Source organism: Camelus ferus, chromosome 14 (assembly GCF_009834535.1).
Source record: "Camelus ferus isolate YT-003-E chromosome 14, BCGSAC_Cfer_1.0, whole genome shotgun sequence".
NCBI classification, from domain to species: Eukaryota; Metazoa; Chordata; class Mammalia; order Artiodactyla; family Camelidae; genus Camelus; species Camelus ferus.
The window spans coordinates 53,306,708-53,331,926 of NC_045709.1; the positions used below are offsets into that span (position 1 = coordinate 53,306,708).

Genomic DNA, 25,219 nt, shown 5'->3' on the forward strand with positions numbered 1-25,219 from the left:
AAGAGAAAATGCTACCGAATCTTCCTCACTGACTAGAAATTTGGTCCATACCGCATCTGAATCAGCATTGCTTTGACCCATGTAACAGGACACTTTCCACCAAAATTTTACTTGACCTATGGAATAACAGACTTTCTACCAGACTTTATTGGTTTATGATAATATAAAATATATGAAAAAAGAGCCTAAAGAAAGAATTAGCAATTTATATCCTCTAACATGATATCTGACCACTATTATCTGGCATTTGAAGGGCCTTCTAGTAGATTTCCCAAATGGTTATTAATTTAAAAATTGTAAGGTGTCTTGGTATTTGTGTTAATGACATTTAAACTCAAAATTTATATAGTTAGAAAAATACTCACCAAAATAACTGAGCAAAATATTTATAAGCCACACATTAAACATGCCTTGAAGAATTATGAAAGCTCCAAAATTTAAATCATAAAGTATACAACATTTATTTTGGAACAAGATAGATAAAACCAAATATGTTCACTCTATATATTTTGATTATGATAAAATTTGTTAATTTAACACTCAGTTAAAAGAAACTTTAAATTAGCTAGTTAAAAAATGCCAAGTACATGATTAAGATAAACTTTTTGTCCATTGGAAAAAGAACTTCAGGAGTAAATGATGATGTAGCAAATCTGTCCAAAACACTAGGTCTTCATCTTTTGCTTCTTAGACCACTCAGGTGCTTCCTTTTTGGTCTGTAAAAAATTAAAAAAGAAAAGAAAATTAAGTAAGACATGTATAAGGAGGGTAAGAGAGACAATTCAGAGAACTAAGTTTCTCTACACATTGGGGCTTTCTTTGTAAAATTATAGTAAATAATTGCTTTTCTTAATTCAGAAGGCTACTACTTAAGGGCAAAGATTTTGTCTTTTGTCAGAAATAATCTCCCACCTGTATGTCTATTAAAAAAAGTTCACAGCTGTGTTTTCTGGCTTAAAGCCTGTATTTAATATATCCTACAGAGGTGAGTATTTTATGAATTGATTCTATTTTCAAAGAAAATTATAAAAAACCCAAGGACACAGCTTCTTTTTAGTTGTATTACCTATGTACATATAGATATACTCATTCACTCAATAGACATTTAGTGAAGAATTTCTAGATCCAAATCATGGTGCTTTGGGTATTCTGAATTGCTAAGTATTTACCAGATTACTTTTTGGGTTTACTGCTCAATCATTTCAGCCTCCAAAGAGCCTGGCTGTACAGAGTAGCAACAAAAAACAGCAGAGGAAGTGGGCTGTTACAGAATAAAGCCCGCAGAACTCCTTATATAAGGTACGGATTCCAATCAAAACATGTTACTTTATATAATATAATAAATCAAATATGCAGTTACTCCTTTCCCATCTATATTTTCTTAAGAACTATGAAGAACTACATTCCTAAATAAATATACATATATGTTTGTAGGCATATAAATAAGCATGATAACTTACACTTTTAAGCGTTTTTATATACTATAGCTGATACACAAAACGTTACAAGTGACAACAGTGATGAGCTCCTCCTGACCTCAGCCATGCCCTGGGCCAGCTTCAATTACACCACCAAACACACCAGTAGACCCTCCACTCCCCTCCTCCAACCCTAGCTGTATAACATAGCTCTAACTTGAGCTACAAATACTTTCATATGATGGTCCCCAAAGGCAACTAAAATTCCGTATGTCAAAATGAACTCCCCCAATCCGCCATATTCTCTGTCTCGGTGATTGGGGCCACAGGTTGCTCAGTCGTTTAAACCAGAAATGTTTTGGGGGAGGTATAGCTCAGTGGTAGAGCAAGTGCTTAGCGTGCACAAGGTCCTGGGGATTTAACCCCCTGTGCCTCCATTAAAGTAAGTAAGTAAATAAAACCCTAATTACCTTCCCACCCCCCAAAATAAATAACAACATAAACCAGAAATATTTGATCCCTCTTCATCTTAGATTTCTTCTTTTCACTTGCTACATCCATTCTAAGCAGTCCCTAACATTTGTTGAAATATCTTTTCAACTCCTTAGTCTGTTTCTATCTTGACCCCAATTGGATTGCCTCCGGCCCTCATCATCTCTGGCTTGATTCCTGCAAGAGTTTCCCACTTGCAATTTGGCTTTCTCTTCTGTTCTGTTCAATTCATCACCCACAGTCCTTCCAATCTTATCTTTCTGAAATGCAAATCTGCATTAAAACACTTCAGTGGTTTTTCTTTAAAAGAAAGTCCAAAGTCCTTAGTATGAAAAGTGAAAGAAACTTCCACATGAAAATAAGGAAATCATAGAGAACATCCAGGTGCTATCTTCCAAGACAATTCAAAGATGACAGAGGCTAACCAAATCCAAAAGACACCAAAGTACAGATGAGAATTCTAGTTTATCTGTCATAGAAGCGGTAAGTTCTGTTTTGAGAAACTGTGATTATCCCTAGGTCACAATGCAAAATGATTTTCTTAAGGGTGGCTCCTGGACAAAAAACTATGAGAGCAAGTTCTATGGACCAAGATCCTAAAGATCACAGAAGGAACAGAGCTTGTACCTCTGCATTTTCTTAATCAACTGATACTAAGTGTTGTTGTTATTGTTGTTGTTTTACTACCAAGTATGCATGGGGAGAAGGTAAAGAAAATTTTTTCAGTTAAAGAGTAATCTTAAGACTCAAAAAGGACAGAACAAGCATTTCAGGGCAGACTGTCCTTCCTGACTCCTGTCTGCTGCAGACCATCTGGTCTGGTCTGCTGCAGACCATCCCTTCTCCATTCCCTCCTCCCAATGCATCCTTTCTTCAGCTGTGTTAATGATGTAGCTTTGCCACAGTCAAGTGTACCTCTGTCTTGGGAATCAACTGCTTTTCCATTTTGTAAATGGACTTTCCAGTTCTTTGGTTACAACCATTTAAAATTAATTTCATAGCTTGCTCCCATAGGACTAATGTATGTTCCTTATTCCTAGGTAGTTTTGGCGGAACTTTCCTATCACTGTCATGTTCAAATTACCTTTAACTTAGAAAACAAGGCCCTTTAGCATGTGGCCCAGACTTACTTCTCTAATCCTCTCTCTTGAGACTGTACTACATGAACTAAATTATTTGTAGTTGAGACTAGTAATTTATTGAACACCTACTATATACCAGGTCCTTGTGTTAGGTTGTACAGATATAAAAATGAGTAAGATCCTAGGACAGAGTCTGCTGGTTGCCTAGACTGCAGCTACTTTCCTCTTCTTATTAAAAGAACTCTGATTTTACTATCAGAGTAATGGTCTTAACTACATTTATCAAAACTACATTTATCAGTTTCTCTTGCTGCTAGGTGTGGCCATGTGACTGAGTTCTGACCAATGGGATATAGAGGATGTTGGGTAGAACTTACAGAAAAATGCCTTTAGAAAAGGAGATGGTTATTTTCCTTCATTTCCTCTTGCTTCTTGCTTGGAATGCAGATGTGATGGCTTAGGCTACAGCGACCATTTTGTGATTCTGAGGACAGAAGCTACACACCAATGATGGTTGAAGAGAAAGGCAGAAGGAACCTAGGTCCCTGATGACTTCAAAGGGTCACAGACTAGGCCGGAAATGCTTATCTCCAGACTTTTATCTGAGAGACTTTTATCTGCTTAAGTCACTGAACTAGCAGTGGAACAAATTCCAAAAGGCTCTGACTCTTATCCTTAAGTAAGTTATAATGTTTATTTTGTTTCATGTTGTATTTTCCCCACACAGGAAAGTGTCTGGCACGCAGTAGGTACTCAATGCCATGCTTCCTTTGTTTTTTGTAGCTGGTGCACAGTATAGAACACTGGGTTAGAGCACAAGCTCTGGAATAAAAGGTCTCAGCCATTCATTTGTAAACTTGGGCACGAACTCTTAGTTACTACATACATAATATGCGGAGACTGAAAAATAACAGTGCTGGCTATCCCAGGTACCCTCAGATCTTCTCTCCATCCTTTCCCACCCTGCTCTGCACCCCAGGATGCTGTCAGTGGTGTCTTCTGGTTTCTGATTAGGTTCAGTTGCTGGGATGTACAGCAGGCTTCCAGGTGGGAGGACAAAAGGAGTTGGGATATTTATTCTCCAGCTCTGGCCATGGCTTGGTAGTGACTAAACTCCTCTACAGAAGACCAAAGTTCCCATAAGAAGGCTCCAATCCCTCTCCTGGCCCCTTGAGCTCTAGGAGTGGTTATAGCTTCCCACACTTACTAATCCTAGATGTTCATTATCACCTGCTGGTTTCCACATGCTTGTAAACAGTCCCTTCAGTGTGCGACATCTGTTTCCTAAATGGACCTTGACTGACATACAGTAATCAACAGCAGAGGGCTGTTGAGAGGATAAAATGAGACAAAGCATGGAAAAGCACCCAGCCCGTGATAACTGCTAACTATGAACAGTATTTTCTACCTGGTGTTCTCTCCTCCTAGCTGTTTTTCAGGACTCAGCGCAAAAGTCACCTCCCCTAGGAAATCTGCTCTGTACCTCATGGCTTCTTTTGGTGTTCTTTTCAAGAACCAAAGCCTTTAATACTTAATTTATTGTGTAATTGTTATACTTGCTTATTGAATCGGTCACCCAATAAATTAATGCTCAATAAACATTAGTTAAATGAATACATTTCTTTCTGTTGTCATTTTTGAATCTAGTGCTTTGTATATCAGTGTGAGTATTTTGTGGTTGATTCTCATTTTACTTTCAACAGTGACTACAACTGACATTAGATTTTGAATATTCAATTAATACTTCTTAGTCTAAACTTCAGTTGGCAAATGTAAAACAGATGTCCTAGAACTTTTTCTGACTGTATGTTTCAAAGTAAACTTCAATGGGTACATTTAAAAATCATTTTCTGGAGTGGTATTAACATTTTATCATAACGAATATTTGGAAGCATGTAATTTTCAAATCTTGTTCTACATAATCTCATTTTTCTTCTTGTATAACTATGCATAGCAATGAAGAGGCGTGTTTATAAGTAAGGTATGACTGCTCTCCTGGCTCCGGGCTCCCTCCTATGCCTCCTTCACTCAGCTGTCAGTGAACCAAGTATCATTCTGCCTCCCCTCCTTGTTTCCCCTGCAGGGGTGTTTCTCAGTCCCTCCCGTTTAACCCTATAGCTGCCTCTTCTCTCTCCTCCATCACTACCTTCGCTACCTTCTTAAGTTCTGTCTGAATTGATATGAAAGTCTGCTGCCTCTATCTATCCATTCCTCTCATTCATCTTTCACTGTTGCTGTCCAGGTCTGAGAGTACAAACGAGACCCTCACAGCATCCTGTACTTCCTCCCTATTTAGTATTTATCACATGGTATTGTATGATACACGGTGGTCATGATTAAACTGTGCGGCACTCTAGGGCAGGGGCCCTGGGCCTGGAATAAGGCTTGAATAAATGAATGCTTTCAAAAGAATGTGCCAGAGACTCAAAAGACGATTCCATAAGAGGTATTTCAAAGTGCCTGGAGACACAACATGGAGGACCCTTGAGGAAAATATGTTAGGTGATTTCTCATCTACATCAGTACCTATGTCTAAGTACTACCAAAATTCAAACAAATTCCATGGAGATAACAGTGATCCTGGAAAGCTGATTTCTGATTCTCATGAGACATACATTCTTTTTATTTTATTAAAAAAATTTTTAAAATTGAAGTACAGTTGATTAACAATGTAGTTTTAGTTTCTGGCATACAGCAAAATGATTCAGTTATTTATATACATATATTCTTTTTCAGACTATCTGCCATTATAGGTTATTATAAGACTATAATTCCCTGGCTATACAGTAGGACCTTGTTGTTTATCTATTTTATATACAGTAGTTTGTATCCACTAATCCTGAACTCCCAATTTATTCACCCCCACCTTTCTCCTCTGGTAACCCTAAGTTTGTTTCCTATGTTTGTGAGTCTATTTATGGTTTGTAAATAAGTTCATTTGTATCATTTTTTAGATTCCACATGTAAGTGATATATTTATCTTTCTCTGATTTGCTTCACTGAATATGATAATCTCCAGGTCCATCCATGTTGCTGCAAATGGCATTATTTCTTTTTTATGGCTGAGTAGTATTCCAGTGTGTGTGTGTGTGTGTGTGTGTGTGTGTGTGTGTGTGTGTGTGTGTGTGTGTGTGTGTTTGTATACATATACACATCACATCTTCTTTATCCATTCATCTGCCAATGGACATTTAGGTTGCTTCCATGTCTTGGCTATTGTAAATAGTGCTACTATGCACCTTGGAGTGCATCATGAGACATACATTCCTCAATTCTAGACATTTTGTCAGTAAGGTACTATCCATTAGTGACAGCCCAGTTCCAGGTACTGTAAGTTTCTAAGCCTTTATCCTTTACCAACTCCTGATTAGTACTGAGCAACTAGCATAAGACAGATCACAGACTGGCGAACTATGGTCCACGCTCTCTATCATTGTACGGACTGCCTGCTAAGAATGGATTTAACATTTTTAAAGAAAGGTAAAACCAAAAAAACCAGAATGTACAATAGCGATAGTATGTGCCTCACAAGCCTAGAATACTTACTGTCTTGCCTTTTAAAGAAAAATTGGCCAACTCCTAATAGATGGCTGTTAAATAAAGTGGGCACAAAAATTCAGATACACAATTAACTGCTTTTTATTTCGGCAATTCCATTTTTATCCTATTTAAACAGTAGTGTTTCTTCTATGTTACTATCTTAAAGTTATTTACCCTTCCTACTCATAAGATGGGGCTTTAGGTAGCAAAGTATGTTATGCCTCTTCAGTCATTAACAGAGTTCATCTTTTAGCTGAGGAGGGCCCTTATTTTCTATTTCACATTTCTATTTTTTTCTTTTTAAATTTAAGACTTACAGATTCCATGATATGAAATCCTTCTTATAATATATTTTATATAAACATACATATACTGGACATGATATTAGACATACAAATTGCTTAAAAGTAAACTTATATATTGGGAGCACTGCTTTAATTTTTATGTGCTGGTTTAGGTTAATTATATTTATAATTTTATAAGGAAACAGTACAAATTAATGAAAATCTCAAATTATTAGTGGTGTTAACAGATCCTAAAGTCAACAGTATTCCAGATTTAGGAAAGTGCTCAGAGGGCTGTGGTGAAAACAGATGGTAGGATTAACTGGAAACCTTCCAGAAGTAATTTACTGTTACAATGTGATTTAGGAGACAGATAACTGATAAGATAGGTACTTCGGTATCATCCAGAAGCTGCCAACTAAAACATTAATATATAACTTGGGGATTATAACATAGTGAGAAAGAATGCTGACTGATATACGCAGACATAATAAGCCTGGTGGATTATTCCCGGAATCTAGAAAAAGAGCTAGAAATTAAGAATCTGTTAGTGTTCAACCAGTGCCTGTTTCTAAAGAAAAGAAATACTATGTCTAATAGATATAATTACTTTGTTCTCTAAAAAAAAGATAACAGAAAGTTGAAGAAGTAAGTATTTATATGTCTTCATAGGCAGGGCTCAACTCTTTTTTTCCCCTCAGAGGATAAGTATTTATTCAAGTTACCCAGAAAGTCAGTGTTAGTGCCAGTTTAATCCATGAGTGTATATTACAAGCACAAGAGACTGATGGAGAGAAAATATCTGTAACATAGTTAATAAATGTTTAAGATCAGAATATAAGAGAGAGTTCATAAATCAACAGCAAAAAGAAAACAGAGAAAAATGAGCAAAAGAAATGAGCAGGTCATTCACACACACACAAAAATACAAACAATCAATAGAAAACAAAAAGACACTCAACATCACTAGTAATCAAAAATGCAAAATAAGATACTTGTTTTTCATCCATCAGATTCAGGAAAACTGAAATGATTGCTAAAATAAGGATTGAATGTGGATACATATGGATCTTGCACATTGTTGGAGGGAGTACCAATTGGCATCGCCATTTTCCAGGGAAATTTGGTGTTTTTAAAAAATATTTTATTTTATTTATTTATTTTAAAATTTTAAGGCAGAGGGCAACTCACACGTGTCTAGGATAGCTGACCCGGCTTTCCTACCAACAAAGGGACAAAGTGAGAAGCAGCCCCAGATCACTCAGACTTCATGGCTCTATTTCCATGCTCACTAGAAACTTCCTTATTTCTAATTTAGCTTACAGCTAAATTACATCAGGAAGATGCTGCAATTAGTATTCCTGAGACTCAAAATTGAAAAATTATTTTTAAAAATGTAAATGCACTAGATACCTTGAGGTGTGAGTGTGTCCCGGTGAGATAAATCTGGATTCAACATTAAAAAGTGAGACCAGAGCTTCCAAACCAATGTGATAACAAAGTGCTAGAGATACGATGAGCAGTTGGTCCCTTCTGCCTCCAGAGATGGCTGGAGCCCCTTCAATCTACCAGCAAAGTTCATTTACCCTGGTGTACTATACAAATATCACACTTTTTTATGTGTGTTATAACATGAAAAACGCCGGGTGGTACAGGGTTAGGACATGATTGTGTTAATGTCACCTCAGGGCAGCATCCTGTGTCACCTGTCTTAATACATCCAGTGAATTGTATTCATTATATTAGAGTATTACAAATAACTGCTAAATTCCATCTGGATGAAATTATAAAATTTCCCTCATGAATAATGAAAAAAAAACCTGTTTCTATAACCTATCTACTGAAATGTTAAAAAATTTTGGTAAAATATACATAATATAAAATTTACCGTCTTAACCATTTTTAAGTATACAGTTGGTCACACCACTGTGCTCCCCTCACCACCATCCGTCCACAGAAATCTCTGCATCTTGTATAATTGAAACTCTGCGCACATTAAACAGTGACTCCCCACTCTCCTTAGTCCCAGGTAACCACCATTCTAATTCCTGCCTCTTTGAATCTGACTATTCTAGTTATACCCTATCTACTTTTATTTTCCTTTTGTCCTAAAGGAAAGTGTTAAGTGGTAAAATGACTAAAGCCAGGCATAAGAAAGCAGTAAGAGAGGAATAAAGTCTAGATTGTTAAACACCCTATTTTTTAATAATGAAAAGGGGCACAAATTAGAAAATATTTTGTGAATGTTACACTCTCTGCTCTTGGAACTTCTCACTCTTTATCTCTTGTTGTCACCTGTCAAATCCTAGACATTCAAGGCCAACCTCAAATACCTTCTTTTTCTTGGAGCCCATCAACAACACATCATCTCTCCTTTCTTTGAGTTTCTGTGGTAGCTTGTATTTCCTTTAAAGCAGTCCCCCCAATTTCACCTTATACTATTTTTAGTGGCTTTCTTATCCTTGATCCTAGAGGAGAAGCATCCTTAGGGCTAACTCTGCATCTTAATGATCAGATTATTCTACCATATTCAGCACAGGTCCTTGCAAATAGTACACATTTTTTAACTTAATTTACATGAACATTTTTTGCCTTCCAGATGACCACATGTAGCCTTCTAAATCACTTCCAGAGAATTGTGTGGTCTCTATAATCATTTTTGTATAAATTACATAAACGTAATTTACCCATCCAACATACGCTAGCGAATGAGATAACCAATATAAACCAAGACCTGAATCCTATCATAAATTCACTGTAATGACACTTCACACACTATGTGCTGGCGCTGCACATCCTACTATGCTCCCTACTTAGAGACTAACGCCCCTTCTCTTTTTAATGCTTACCGTCCACGTGGAGAAAAGATTAACTGCCGGGCTGCTAACATGCATTTTTAAGAAAGTACTGACAAAATAGTGACAATGAATTACATCCTGATTAGAAACGGTATTTTGGAAAAGAATGGCAACAGAAAACTAGCAAAAGACAGTCCCGTGCTGCTCTGCAATGAGAGAGGAGAGTTATTTACTCCCAGGAGGATTAGAATAGCTCCAGTTTTTCTCTAGTTAAGGAGACTGGTGAGGCTGGGAAAAGTGGTTAGCACAGCTAAAAGCTACCTTGGGAGAGAAAAGAGACGATTAGTAGTTGCTCGTTACAGAAGCCGCACTAACCATGGTCTTGGGAGTTGCTCCTTTCACACTCCGCGTAGTTTATTTATTTAGTTCAACACTAAAATTCTCTACACAGTTTAAACAGCTAAGAAGATAACTAAATTGGGGAGAAGAATAACTGTTTTTTTTTTTTAATGCTACATTACCAAATATTTAGATTATCTGCTTTGATCATGTGCTGTGGGAACACAGCTTCTATCTTTTTTTTTCTTTTTTCTTTTTTTTAAAGCAGACGTTTTTATTGTAGTGTTTGTATCCCGAAGGCCAGGTAATTGGGGTTTCTCTTTGATTTCTGCTTGGAGCAGGTTCCGTGAATTGAACCCGGGACCTCTTGCGTGCTGAGTATGCGCTCTATCCCCCTACAGCTTCTATCCTTGAAGCACTTACATTCTGTAGTTCAGTTTAGTCTTTTTGGTGTATTCAATGCCTGAAAAACAACTCTCTCACGTCTGTGATTTCAATGGTCAGAACTTTTCTATAAAATACACCTTTTGGGGGTTGTCTTCATATATGAATATAACATGAGCACAGCAAAATGTGCATATGATTATAAAAGTATTCAGGAAAAATGTATCAAGCTCTCATTCCTCCTCCTCTATAACACAGCTCTACCTCCGCCCCACTGCCCAGTTAACAGCAGTTCTGTGTGTTTTCCTCATATTTTCAGTGCGTATATAAACATGCACGCACTCATCCATCCATCACTGAATTTATCAGGGAAAAATACCAACAACAAATAATTTCAGCCAAAGGATCTGAAAGCAAATTAGAAATGTTTCCATTTTAGCTATAAAACCGTAAGATTATGTAACGATTAAATCTTATTTTCAAATATTTGCATCATAAAGTCCTTATTAACAAGATGAGGGAAAATATAAGAAAAACATTCTTATGGGAAATTGAAAATATTTAAAATAATAACTGTAAAAATTCTGATGCCTTAAGAGAATCATAGTATGTTTGTATAAAAGAAGTCCAGACCTCATTTCATATAATATCCCTCCTAATTTTAAAGATAAGAACCAGCTCAGGGCATTTAGATGACTTGCCCCAGGTGACCCAGTTAATTCATATTCCTAATTCTGTGTTATTAGCACATAGTATCGATTTGAGTGATTTCCAGTATTTTTTAAAAATCTCATTTATTTATTATAGTATTATTTAGTTATTTTATTTTGGTAGGAGGGGTAATTAGGTTTGTTTATTTTTAGAGGAAGTACTGGGGATTGAACCCAGGACCTCATGCATGCTAAGCATGTGCTCTACGATTTGAGCTATACCCTCCGCTCAAGTGATTTCCAGTATTATCTCTCAGTTTTCATTAGGACCTCACACCTCTTTTGAAAAATTTCCTCTTGTACATAAAAGAAAGTTTATTGTAGAAAAAAATAATAATATATAGATAAGCATAAAGAAGGAAATAAAAACTACCCAATTAATACTTCATATTTCAAATTTCCTTAATTTTGTTCTCACAGCAGAACCTTAGCTTGAGATACTGGAGAAATCTTACTCCTACTGATTTACTGATTACAGTCAGGATTTCAGGATATCAGAATCAGGTTACTGAGCTAAAGTCAGAAGTACAGGAGGTCAGGATCAGAAGGACTAGTTCATTGCTTGGAACAGAGAAGGGTCAGAAAAGCAGATCACAGAATGTGACAGGCTTCCAGTATTTGGTTGTACCTTGTGGTTTTCAACCGACCCTATGTTTTCCACTAGCGTCTATGTATTCAGTCTGCTCTCCTCTTGCAGATTACAATAATAGACACATCATAGTGTCTGTCATGATCTCAGCCCACTTTCTGAGGAAAACTAGCCGAGCCATGGTCCTTCTGAACAAACAGCCCTAGGCAGCTTTCTTTGGTACCATGTGACCCTTGCTGACTAGTAAGGGCAGCCATCCAGTAGGCTGGCTAATAACCTTAACAAGTCTTGCCACAAAGGGGTAGCCCCCAACGAGAATGACCTGTGCCAATTAGAATCCTGCTTTTGGAAAATACAGGAAGAACTAGGTTCTAAGAGGGGAGACTGGGAAAAGGATGCATAGATACATGTCTCAAGACAAGGGGCTGTGATGAGGAAGTTGATGAGGAAGTGGATACTATGAGTAAGCAGAAAGTAGGAGAGAAACACAGAGAAGCTGATGTACCACTGGAGGAAAAGGTCCACGGACTCAGCTGTGGAAACGCATTCAGCTGCCTTGCACCCAGGCTGGTTGATCCAGATTTCCAGTTTTCTCCATCCTGTTAGCTCAGTCTCTATTGCCACATGGACCCTTACATAATTATCCCTTATTTCATTTAGACTGTAACTCTGTCATTTTTTTTTTAAAGGAGGTTAAACTATGTAATCACCAAGCAATCTCTCACATCTCACTGATCTTGAGTAGCATGTTCTGAATGCATAATGAAATAGCTTAGATCAGAGGTTCCCATACTTGACCGATTATTATAATTATCTAGGGAGTTAAAAAAATTAAGTTTCTGGGGACTCACTGAATCAGCATATCGTACAGAAAATCTTTCTGGTTGTGAGTCTCCACTCAGATGGTAAAAATCATGTTTCTTCTGAGAAATTAAGGCATGGAGGGGAAACCATGTTGAAGGAAAGTGAAATATTTAATAAGGTGACTCCTATTTTGAGTCTCTTGCCTTTTTCTTCTTAATCTTATTATTTGTTAAAACATCATTTTCAATATTTCCTAATTTATTTTCATTATTTAATGGAAGTTATTCCAATTTCTTGTTCTGCAACTACTTTCTGTTCAAATACATTTTTACCTAATAATCCATTTCAGTCTGTTAATATGATTGGTTTTATACTTTATAAGAAAACTCCTAGAGTAAAATACATTATTTTACAAATAAGAGGGGGCAAGCGATATTTTGTATCCCTTTTATTCTTATGTAAATTTAAAAATTATACAAACTGTCTTTCTGATTCATTTATAATTAGTCTCTGGAGATTGGAGGAAGTAGGTGTTAGATTAATACTAACTCCCGGGCAAGTCCAATATATTAACTAGAAATACAAAACTCAACTATCAACTGTTAAGATAGGTAATATACACATTCAGAAAAAGGCTTAATACAGATCTTCATGGAAATGTTAGCAGTCTTGATTTGTGGTGGTGATTTCATAGCTGTATACATCTATCAAAATTCATCAAATTGTATATCTGAAATATTTTACTGTACAGGAATTATACCACAATAAAGGTGTTAAAAAAATACAGATCTTTCAAGGCTTTTTCATAAAACTATTAAAATTGGTTTGAAACCAATATAAATGGGAGGAAAGAAATTTAAGGAAAATCTAGTTAGTGAAAATCAGAGATATTAAAATTCTAAGTTCATTTTTATTATACTTACAAAGAGTGTTGGTTTGGGTGTAAATATATTGTCTTCATGTTCTCTAGGCACATTCAAAGTCTTTGATTTCTGATTTTCGGTCACATTTTTGGATTCCATTTTAGTAAAAAGTAACTTGTCCTCAGAACGCTTATTCCGCATATTAGTGAGAATCTGTTTCATTGCTGCCAATTCCTGTTGATGTGTGAAAATAGAAGAAAATGGCAAAATATGATTTTAACAAGCAGAGTAATAATGATGGATGTCAAAACATTTTTCTTCTTAGAGAAAACATTTGAAGCAATTTGAGGAAAGGTGTGAAAATAACAACATATTAACATACAATAATGATGTACCTGAATTTTATAGTCATTAATTTTTTTAGTATGATAAACGATAAATATACCATTGCAAAGGGGCGAGGGGGGAGGGATAAATTAGGAGTATGGGATGGACAGATACAAACTACTATACATAAAATAGATCAGCAGCAAAGATTCACACTATAGCACAGAGAACTATATTCAATAGCTTGTAATAACCGACAATGGAAAATAATCTAAAAAATATAAAACTGAATCACTTTGTTGTACACTTGATACCAACACAATATTGCAAATCAGCTGTACTTCAATTAAAAAATATCATTTTGTGGTCCAGTGGTTCCCCAATTTTTCTGCACACTGGAATCACCTGTGGAACTTCAAAAACAACTAATGCCTATGTCCCACCCCCAGGGATTGTGAAATAATTGGGCTGGAGTGTGGCCTCGTCTTGGAAACTTTTTAAAGATCTCCAGGCGATTCTAACAGACAAATCTGGGAACCACTGGTTTAGCTGCTTTCCCCTGTAGCTTCTCTACACATGCTTATTAAGTAGATTATTTAAGCACTTAACTTCTTCTCTCCATGTCTTAAACTATCCCATTTCCTTTTGAAGTCTTATATGAAGATAGAAGGGAAAAAGAGTCCAAAAATATTTGTTTTGCCTATTAATCAGCAGTTCAAACAGTAAGTTTAATACAGCGTCAGGATTTCTTTAACCGTATTATTCCCTATTCTTTTACAAATGAAAACCAGAGTTAGCTTTATCAGTTGTCCTTTGAACTAAGAACTCATTATGCTGAACTTCTTAAAGAATGCAGATCAAAACTGTCATTCATTCCCTCCTGCAAGTTTATTTTCTTTTATTTTGCCCATAGTTAAACCTTCAGCAGCACCTCACACTAACTAGTGGATATTTATGATTACGTACTAAACTGATCCAATCAAATACAAGTATATGGAGAGAGGACAGATCAAACTCTCCTTTACCTTATTATCTGTAGAACAGTGGTAGGCTGTGCTGGAGGTAATTTTCTCCTATTATTTTATTTCACCGTCATGCCAAGACACAAAAATTACGGTGATAAAAAGATGTTCTGCGCCCTTCTACTAATCTGTTTATAGACATCAGCTCTGTGTCAGAGCAAGTTCCTACAGGCCTTTTTTTTTTTTTTTCTGGCTGTCATTAGTTCTATTTAGAACCATTTAGCTAGAGTGGGTATTTTAAAACAGAGCTGTTGAGTTTAAGCCACAGAGCCTTAATAAATCTCCGGGCCAAGAGAGGAGCTGGAAGAAACGGAGCCAGAATCCTTTCTCTTCTCTGCAGGACTGGGGTTGGCTTGGCCAGCGCACATGAACGTGACTACCTTCAGACACTGCCAGTCTGACAGACCATTATTTGAGCCCTTTGAGGACGCTTTTTGCTTTCAAGATCATGTTATTTCATTTACATGCTCCCCTATAGTGGAGACATCACTGATTTCATGTTGAACACGTCTGGTGTTACGGCTGATTCTAGCCCCTGTTCTACTTCCCCAGGACAGGAGAAGGGAAAGGGGAGGTGACAGTCTCAGCCGATCAAAAGAGCACTTTTTATCTGAAAGAACCTTTTTCCTCACTGTAACTTTTGTACTTTGGCATGAAGACAAAATAAAACAATAGGAAAAAAATTACCTCCAGCACAGCCTACCCCTATTCTACAGATAAATAAATAAGGTCAAGGGGGTCATACTTTCCAGGGGAAGGGGTGAGGCGGGGTAGGGATAAGGAGGGAGAAAAGGAAGGAGTTGTGGGGGGCCCTCGGCAGAGGGCTTTGGCTCCTAGGTGCCCAGGAGGAAGCTGTAATTTTGTTTCTCTTTGGCTTCCCTCTTCTGCTGGTACAGGAGCAATTATAGGAAACAGATCACCCCTGATGCTGGTCAGCAGACAGAAGGGAAATTCACAGGTTTTTGCTTTATTTAGACTAGCTGGTGTTGTCACAGTACTATTTTTGTTCATCTGATAGTATTAAACAACGTTATTAGCATGGTTTCTGAAGTCTAAGTAAAGAACTTGAAATGGAATTCTGTCAAATTCCTGTTAGGATGTTACACAGCTACAATGGATACCAAAATAACATGCAGAACAACTTTGTTCAGTTTTATTATGTTCTGTCATATAGATGATCTCTTTTACATCAATGCTAAATCTGAACAAAGAAAATTCCACTTTAACATCAAATAATATCCACCATCCCACCATATACTGAGCACACAGAAAGCCACCCATGTGTAGTGGAAATAGTTTAGTATGAGGCTGGACGTCAGAGACTATTCCTGACTCTTATTAGTTGTGTAAACTTAAACTGTTATTAGTTGTGTAAACTTAACCAATCTACTCTGGTTCGATGAGCCTTCTTTTACTAATTGATAAAATCTGTATCTGCATTACCTTTTTGGATTTCTGCCAGTCTGGTAAGTGTTTGGGTATACTTATTTTGCACTTCTTCCACTGTGATGGTGAGCAGCTTTTCAGATATTTAAGGGTATTTTCTTTCCTCTTGACATCCTTGGCCTGTTTTTATACTGGGTGATTGGTCATTTTCTTTCACATTTCGAAGAGCTCTTCATATGTTAGAGAACTTAGTCCTTTGTCTGTAATGAGAGTGGCAGGTTTTCTTTCCTGTTTATCTTTTATTTGACTTTGTTTATGCTTTTAATTTTTAATTATTGGTTATGCAGAACTTTCTGATTCTGATTGATGTAGCTGAATCTGGCGCTTCTTAATTTTATGGCCTTATGATGCTGTCTTCTTCCATTTTCCTCAAGTTACTTCTGTGGTTTCTTTTCTTTTTCAAATATTTAGATCTCTGATCTATTTGAAGTTTATCCTGGCTTAGGGTGAAAAGTGTAGATTCAACATCTCCCCCCGCCCTCCCAGGCTATTCTGTAATAACAACATTATGTACTGAAGAGACAATTTTTTCCTCTCTAATCTGAGATGCTATCTTTACCATATACTAGATTTCCATAAGTCTGTGATTTATTTCTGGACTTTTAAACCCTATTCCAGTGGTCTATCTATTCAGGCACCCATGTTACACTGCTTTAATGTTTAATGATTGAGGGTTTTTTTTTTTTTTTTTTTGTGGGGGGGAGCTATGTTCTTAGGGATAGGGGTGGGATGATGTTCAATTAAAAAAGAAACCAACTTAGAACTGACTTTTACAATGTTGAGTCTTCCTAACCATGAAAATATTTTAATATCTCTTTTACCTACATTTTTGGCATAAATTGTCCTGCCCTAGTTGGTGTTACTATTACACTGAAGTGGGTGTGATTCACAAACTCCCAATTCACAAATGGACAAAAAAATAAATAAATAAAGCAACATAATATACAAGAATTAGAAAAATCTGTCACTATAAAATGGGATCCTTTGGTAAGATAAAATAATCTTGAAATCTGGTCTGGTCCTAACCTGGGTTAGTTTTTACCATGTTCTCTTATCTGGCTCCTGACTGTTGGCTCCATCTTCTATTTAAGATTCTGTTCTTATTATTTGGACTTGACTTTTCCATTCACTTCCCTAGCTTTTGATTCTGCTTCCCTCTGTTCTGTAAAAGTCCTTTTCCAATTGGTCAGTATGGTTATTTGTACTTCTGTTTAATGATTTATGAATACTGTTCATAGCAGAGCAGAACATGATTAGATCCACAGAAAAGGAACTTCTGATCAAAGGAAAATGTTTCGAGTATCAAGTTCAACTGGATTCTTTTTCTTACATTGCATCTACTGCTCAAAATCATGCCATTTACTCAGGTTCCTATTGGATCTTGACGTTCTGATAGAGATTTTTCCCCTTCTTTTTTTGGGTTCCTCCTTTTTTATAGAAGTAATATATGCCTTTCCCCATATTATCTAAGATTATCTAGCTTCTTAATCCTATTGTTTGTTGGGATCAATTTTGTAGAGTGATTTTGAGACTGATACACAGTTGTTATATCGAAATTTCTTTTTACTGCAATCTTGGCAAGTTCCACTATTTCTTGCATCTTTCTTTTTGTCATTTGATGGCAAACAATCTGGTAATTTTGTAAGAGAGGTATTGTGATGAAGTATTGTGCTTTCTTTCAGAACTTGGATATTACTTTTCCGTCTTCTGAAATCAAATTTCTGAGATCTGTGATGCCAAGCTGATCCTTATTTCTTCGTAGGTACTTGCTTTCTTTCTGGGATGGTCAATATTGGTTAGCTTTTCCTGGTTAATTTCTGTCTTTTTACCTTTTTCTAAATTATAGGCAAGTTCATTGACTTTTCTTCACATCCTTCTACTGGCATTTTTACTTACTTAAAATAAATGTCATGATTTTGATTTTCACAATTTTTGAAAATATCAGAAATTCTTTCTGTTTACTGCTTACTTTTTTGGTAAATACTACTTTCTCAATCTTCCTGAAGAAACTAATTACAGTACTTTGTAAGTTCTTTCCTGTTACAGAAATTTTTGTTTTCTCTGGAAAATGGAGTAAATTTCTCTGTTTGTTTATTGTGATTTTTCCTCTTTGTGCTATTAGTTTTTTCCCAGTTTCTGACAGTCTTTGGTTGTGTGTTCCAATTTATGAATGAAGGAACAGAGTAAATGTTTTCTTTCTGCTGCTCAGGCCATTCATCTGAATGAGACATTGAGTACGATCTCTGGCTGTGTGGATTTTGAAAATCTGTCACACAGGCTTCATTCTAGGATCCTCAGGCGCAAAGCAGGCTCTCTTGTCCAAAATGACAAAATGAGGAGAGTCCTAATTGGGAGCCCCTTCATTTTGGCAGTTCTGATTCTATTCCTGGCAAATGCTCCATTAATTTAGAAAGCCATTTGTCAAAATATTTTTTAAACTTCCTGCTTTTTAAAATGAAAGATGCATTACTTGTTCATTGTAAAATTCAAATACTGCAAACTTGCCATTGCTCAATCCTTTTTTCCTTTCCCCACTTATTTGAGATCTTTAAACACTATTTTTCAACAGTCTGATTTATAATAATATTCTTTAATTCTGAGATGCATTATATTGCTTTTATTTGATTTTTTAAATTTCATCTTTACTATGCCATTTTATTAAATGTTTCAAAACAACAACGAACTAAGAATCAGATGTAAATCCTAGTGCTGGCTCTGCCACCATTTATGACTTCTGGCAAGTCATTTCCTCTCTGTGCTTTATTTATTTACTTATATCAAATACATTACAGTAACTTCAAGAATAAAGGCACCATTCATTAAAATTAACAAATGTAGAACTGCATCTGAAAATACAGTAGAAACTTAAGATAAACCAAAAATAAAACAAAACAATAAAAACTATATTGTAGCACGATACTCTTCAAAATAGAAAAGTTAAGGACAAGGATATTCTTATGAAACTTCCAGATGATGATGATGAAGATGATGATTGTTACTGTACAAACAATCTCTATAAAAGAGATAAATTGGTCTCTTGAATCCAAAAGCACATATCTTGGCCTTTTAATACAAGCTATTTGCACAGAGTGGTGGTGGCATATTTAAACAGCTCAACTGCAGAGCAGCTGCTTAATAGTATTGCATAGTTGATGCCAATAAATTGCTGAAAGTTGTAAACTCTGCAAAGATGTTGGCAAGGGGACACATAGATGGCATTTCTTGATGAAAATAGCTCTGACAAGTATAATGCAAACTGTGTGCCCCATGGGAGGTTAAAGTAAGTGCTTTTACAGAGGAGTAACAATGTATCTGACTAACAAGTCAGATAATTCTGTGCATCTTTCCTACCTGAGGTAACACAAGGCAGAAACCAACCTTGTTTTAAATCAAGTACATGTTTTGGATGTTTACACTTCATCTAAAAGTATTTAAGGGGGAGGGGATAGCTCAGTGGTAGAGCACATGCTTAGCATGCACAAGGTCCTGGGTTCAATCCCTGAACCTCATTTAAATAAATAAATAAACCTAATTACTACCCCCCACCCTCCCAAAATAAATAACCTTAAAAAGTTTATTTAAAGACAGTGGGAAAAATAGGACATAAAAATTATTTTTTAAAAAAAGAGTATTTAAACAACATTTTATTATGGAAATCTTCAGATATCAAGGGAAGAGAACATGGCATGGTTTTCAGCTTCTACTGCCCAACTTTAACAATTATCAGCATTTTGTCAACATTGGGGTTTTTTTGGGGGTAATTTTATTTATGTATTTATTTATTTAATGGCAGCATTGGGGATTGAACCTAGGATCTCATGCATGTTAAGCACGCACTCTTAACACCGAGCTGTACTCTCCCCGTCATATTGTTTTTTTCAAACAGCTTTACTGAGATATAATTCATATGCCATATAGTCATCCACTCAAATTATGTAATTTTAAAGCTTTTTTGTCACCTCAGAAAGAAACCCCGATTCCCTTAGGAACATTCCTCTATCCCATCTTGTCTCCAACTTCTCAGCCCTAAGCAACTACTAAACTGCTTTGTTTCTGCAGATTTCTCTGTTCTAGACAACTCAAATGAATGAAAGCATATAATACGTGGTCCTTTCAGAGTAGTTTCTTTTACTTAGCACAGGGTATTTAAGATTCATCTATGTTGTAAATATATCAGAACTTCGTTTCTTTTTATGATCGAATAATATTCCACTGTATGGCTATAACACATTTTGTTTATCCATTCATCAGCTAGTGGACATTTGTGTTGTTTATACCTTTTGGCTGTTGTGAATAATGCTGCTAACATCCAACATTCTTGTACAAGTTTTTGTGTGGACATGTTTTCATTTCTCTTAAGTAGAAACTTAGTTGGGCCATATGGTAACACTATGTTTAATCATCTGAGAAACTATGATAATGTTTTGTCAACATTGTTTTATCTACTTCCTTTCCAGTTATTTTGAAATATTTTAAAGTAGACCTCAGATCATTTCACTTGTAAATACTTCAGTAGAGATTTTTAACAGATAAAGATTTAAAACCAAAGTATCATTATCATATCTAACACAATAGTTTAAAAGAAAATGTAAACCTATTTCAAAGTCATCTATTCAGTATTCTGAGAGCGCAATAGGAATTTCACATTGTTATCAAAGCAAACATTTAGCACAGTTTAACGTATTATTTTTAAAGAAGTTAAAATATACCTTGATAGTGGAGGGTATAGCTCAGTGGTAGAGTTGCATGCATGAGGTCCTAGGTTCAATCCCCAGTATTTCAAATAGATCGATCGATCAATCAATCAATCCCCCACCCCCAAAATTGAAAAAATATATATCTTGAGTGCCAATGCCACCACACGCTAAACAACAGACAAAACAGGTTTTGTATGGCAAATTAACATTCACTGAGTATCTACTGTGTGCCAGGCTTTGCACTGAGTATTTTACATAAAAATTTAAATCCTCTCCTAAATACCAAAAGGTAGATATAACTTCAATTTTTAAGATAAGGAAACCGAGGTTTAGAAGATTTTAAGAAATATAGCCAAGTTCCTAAGCTACTGAGTCGAATGGGTTCAAAGCTGTCATTATTTACAAAATAATGCAGATGCCTTCCATTCAAGACTTTTGACAGCCACAATTTCAGGTTTGGAAGGGGCTTTCAAGTTATTTAACCTAGCTTCTATACAAAACAAAGCAAAACATGTCTTCTTACATGTCTACCTTTAGGTTTTAATTCCAGCCTTTGGAGAGACGTATTACAAGTCTATTTCTGCCTCGTTCACACGTCTGTTTTGAATTTCTTCTATCTCTCTAAGTCTTTTCTTCTCTAAACACCTCCAGTCCTTTCATCTCTCTTACGGCTGAATTCTTTCATCATCTTGATTATTTTCCTCTGATTATCTCCTAGTAGCCAAAATGTTGGGTCTAGAGCAGAATAAAGAAAGAAGTCCTGGCCAGTACACAGGGTCATAAAGCTTATCTACTCCTTATTCTAATGCATTTAAGATGACAAACATTTCTGGAGTCATACCTTATCTAGCACTGAAGCTTCGTGGGAGCTCAGGTGTTTACTGAATCACAGACAGCTGTGCTGTTATAGCCTAGGGGACATAACTAATCACCTCAAACATTCTTTCCTGAACTTGGATACAATCTTAAGGTCATCCTCAGCAGTGATGCACGTAGAAGCAGCGAGTACGAACGCACTGAGGTAGGCAGGTCCCTGAGGACGGAAATCCGCTGCCACAGACTTAAATCAGAAGTGCGGGCACCGTGATTCTGTTCTCGTCTGTCCGTGCATTACTGAACAGCATTTGCCTCTGGTATTCACGTCCTCTTGGTGCCTGGCTTTCCCTCCTGTTCTAGTATTCACCTAGCTGCTGTACTTCCGGGACTTCACTACTTTGGTACAATCTGACAGGTTTTGAAGGATACTCTTGTTAATTTCCATCATCAACTTCAGACTCCAGACGCTTCTCCATTTTCAGTCCTGGTTTCCAGAGCGTGACCCCATCCAGTGCCGATACTTCCTCCATGCGGCACTCCCAGCCTTCCGTCAGTGTTCACTCCTCAATATGTGACAGATTTGTTACGTTTAAACGAAAATACTGCCAATCAGATCACAATCATCTCCTATCATTGCTAATAGTCTCTCCGGGACGACACATTATTTCCAGAGACTTATTTTAATAGTTTTGCCTTTTGTTCCGTGTGTTTCCTTATATCCTTTTAATTGTTTGGTTTGTTATAAACTGCTGCTATTCTAAGAGTCATAAAAACACAGGGTTAGAAATGATAGCAATAGGTCATTTACTTGTTCCTCACTGATAAAAAAAAAAAGGTCAGAGATGTGTACTTACTATTTAAAAGAAAACACACCAGACTTCTAAAATGTAGTGGGAAAAATACACATTTCATTCTTTAAACAAACAAAAAAACCCCCCAGAAGATGACAGGTCTGTATGATACATAATAGATGTGAAAATCTGATGCGCAAAAAGTTAAAAGAAAAAAAAGTTAGAAAAGCATACATACACAGATAAAATATTTTTATGATGAGATAGAATGCTTCACACAAGACAGAATTTTACTCGCAGGATATGACAGAGATATTTGTAATTTTAAAGTTGATGATGAAAAGATTAAAAGGGAAGCCAAAAAACCTATGAAAATCAAAACAATCTGACTTAGTTCTACAAAGTTTTATACAAGTTCACATAAATATAGAGATCCACAGAGTATAATCTAAAAGAGATTTTAGTGTCTTTTATGCAATTCAAAATTGAGGAGAGTGAACATTCCATAGAATGGACAGCTGAAATTCAGTTGCTGCTTCTGTGAAATGGGTATAAGACCATCACAGAACTCTTGTGACACAAATGAAATAATATAAAAAGAACTGTAAGGTAATATAGAAATATTAAGCATTCTTAATGACTGAAGAGTGCCTTTTTGGCACCTCTCAAATTCTAGAAGGCATAAACAAAAGGCTACCTCTCTCAGTATGGAGGGATAATTTAAAACTTTTCCTTTTTCTGATTCCTTATTTCCAAATACACTTGGTTGAAAGTAATCTCAAGTATAGCCGTACACCATAATTGATCTGAAGAACTTTAAAACATTTTGGTGGGAAGAAGTTATAAAAACTCCAGACTTTATAATTACTTTTATACAGTAGGTTTAGTTTTGTCATACTTAGAGTATATTTAAATTCAACATTTGCAATGAGTGCTTTTTGCAAGATTTTACTCCCTGAATTTCCTCAGGCTTAAAATCACATACCCTTATGTGAAAAAAATAAACATTCTAAAACTTTACAGGAAAAATACGACTTATACTGTATGTGTTTTAGGTTTCTACTTTTAATGACTGTCTTTAAAATACTCACTTACATCCAGGAAATCAGAAACAAATTTTAACTTGAAGAGCACCACTACGATGAGAAAATGTATGAGTCTGAGAAATAATTACATCTTCATTTAAAGAAAGATTAACTCAGCCACACAGTATTTTTTTTAGTCATGCTGACTGTACTGACTGTAAAATTTAACTACATAGGTGTATAAGAAAAACATGTAAAAAGGCATTCTTAAGAAAATTTCAAAATAGTTAAGTATGAACCAAAAAGAATGACACACATATAGAAATATGTAATTTGTTTGAACCCTTTATGAAGTGGATTGCCTAAGGGGCACTTGTGATGCTGAAATGTCCCTGAAACTTTCCGAGAAGTCACAAAGAACATACGAGTTAGAGTCCTGGAACATAAACATACCATAAAAGAATGATAATTATACTGTGACTTCACTTTTAAGAAACCTGGCTAACTGCAGGGTTTGTTTTCTTTTTGTTAGGTGACATACACTGCAGTCAGAGGCAAGTTATCTGGAATAATAGGATTTCATCCAACATTCAGGCAAGTGTGAAGCCTTGCACATTCTAGGCTCTTAGTAAGAAGTGGTTGGTTAATTCTGGTTAAATACTAACTGAACTGCTTGTGGACCTTGAGAGGTATTACTGGCAGAAGCACTGAGTGAAAGGCTAGGAGAATCACAGGTGTTAGAAACAGAGAGCTTATATTCCACAAATAAGTATCATTCCTTAGAGGCTTGATACCCATGGAGGTTGCTGTGACTACCATCACCATGTCCTAAAACAGAGAAGCTCTAATCTAGATGAACTTTTCAGAGATAACTTCCCACCGGCTACTTTCAGATAGTTCTCCGAAACCTAAACTGTCCTTGGGTGTAGAAGAACCTCGGTACTAATACAACATCGTAAATCAACTGTACTTCAATTAAAAAAAATGACATTGGTTAGAGTGTATCTGAGGGGAGAGAATGTGGATATATTAAAGGCTAGTTTCTAAAGCGTTTTATTTGACTCTTCGATTTGACAGTTTCTAATGCAATTTTTATTGAAGGCTGGAAAAGATCGCCATTCATTTAAGAGACATTTAATTGAGTACTTACTATGTGTTAAATACTGTGCTAAAGGCTAACAAACAAAGAAAAACTAGGCACTCTATTGGCAAGACATTATTCACAATTATGATACATAATCATAGGAATATTAATACAAATATTTTTAAAGTTATGGGAAAGAAGTAGAAAAAAAAGGTTAAGTTTTTCTTTATCGAGTTATGGAAGGCTTCAAAGAATAGATAACATTTTAACTGACTCTTGAACCAGAAGGAAGAGAGGGAAGGGACCTCCATTCACTGAGTTACTGTCACATGCCAAGAATGTACTACGTTGTTTAATACTCAAACAACTGGGCAGAGTAGATATCACCTTTATTTACATACAAGAAAATGGAGTTTAAAGGGGTTAAATTACTGTCTCAAGCATCCATAGCTGTCAAGTAGCAGAGCCATCTTGTCTGTCTGACTGCTGGCTTTTTCCACAGTATTTCAAAATACAGATGTCATAAGGACTATAAAGGTAATTCCGGCTTTACAACTTAATAAGAGAGCTTAACAGGTACATATGTATCTACAGGAGAAGGCAGAAGGCAATTCTGGACCAGTCCAGCTGCCTATCTTCTCCAAGTTCCCACCCAGCATGCTGAGTGTAAGCAGAGGGGGAAGAATGACACAGAATGGTACTACTAGA

At 36.1% G+C, this 25,219-nt stretch overlaps 1 protein-coding gene across 4 annotated transcripts in view; it reads right to left on the bottom strand.

The window, feature by feature from the left end:
• Positions 1–433: 433 nt before the first annotated feature.
• Positions 434–25,219, bottom strand: part of PIBF1 (progesterone immunomodulatory binding factor 1) — a 170,899-nt gene continuing 146,113 nt past the window's right edge. For all 4 annotated transcript variants that reach the window (XM_014566953.2, XM_006193839.3, XM_032496881.1 and 1 more), the window contains 2 exons: positions 13,364–13,537; positions 434–716 (listed from right to left, as the gene is read on the bottom strand). In XM_014566953.2, the coding sequence (XP_014422439.2) occupies positions 666–716; positions 13,364–13,537 (225 nt within the window). In that variant the 3' untranslated portion in view covers positions 434–665. The remainder of the gene's footprint in view (positions 717–13,363; positions 13,538–25,219) is intronic.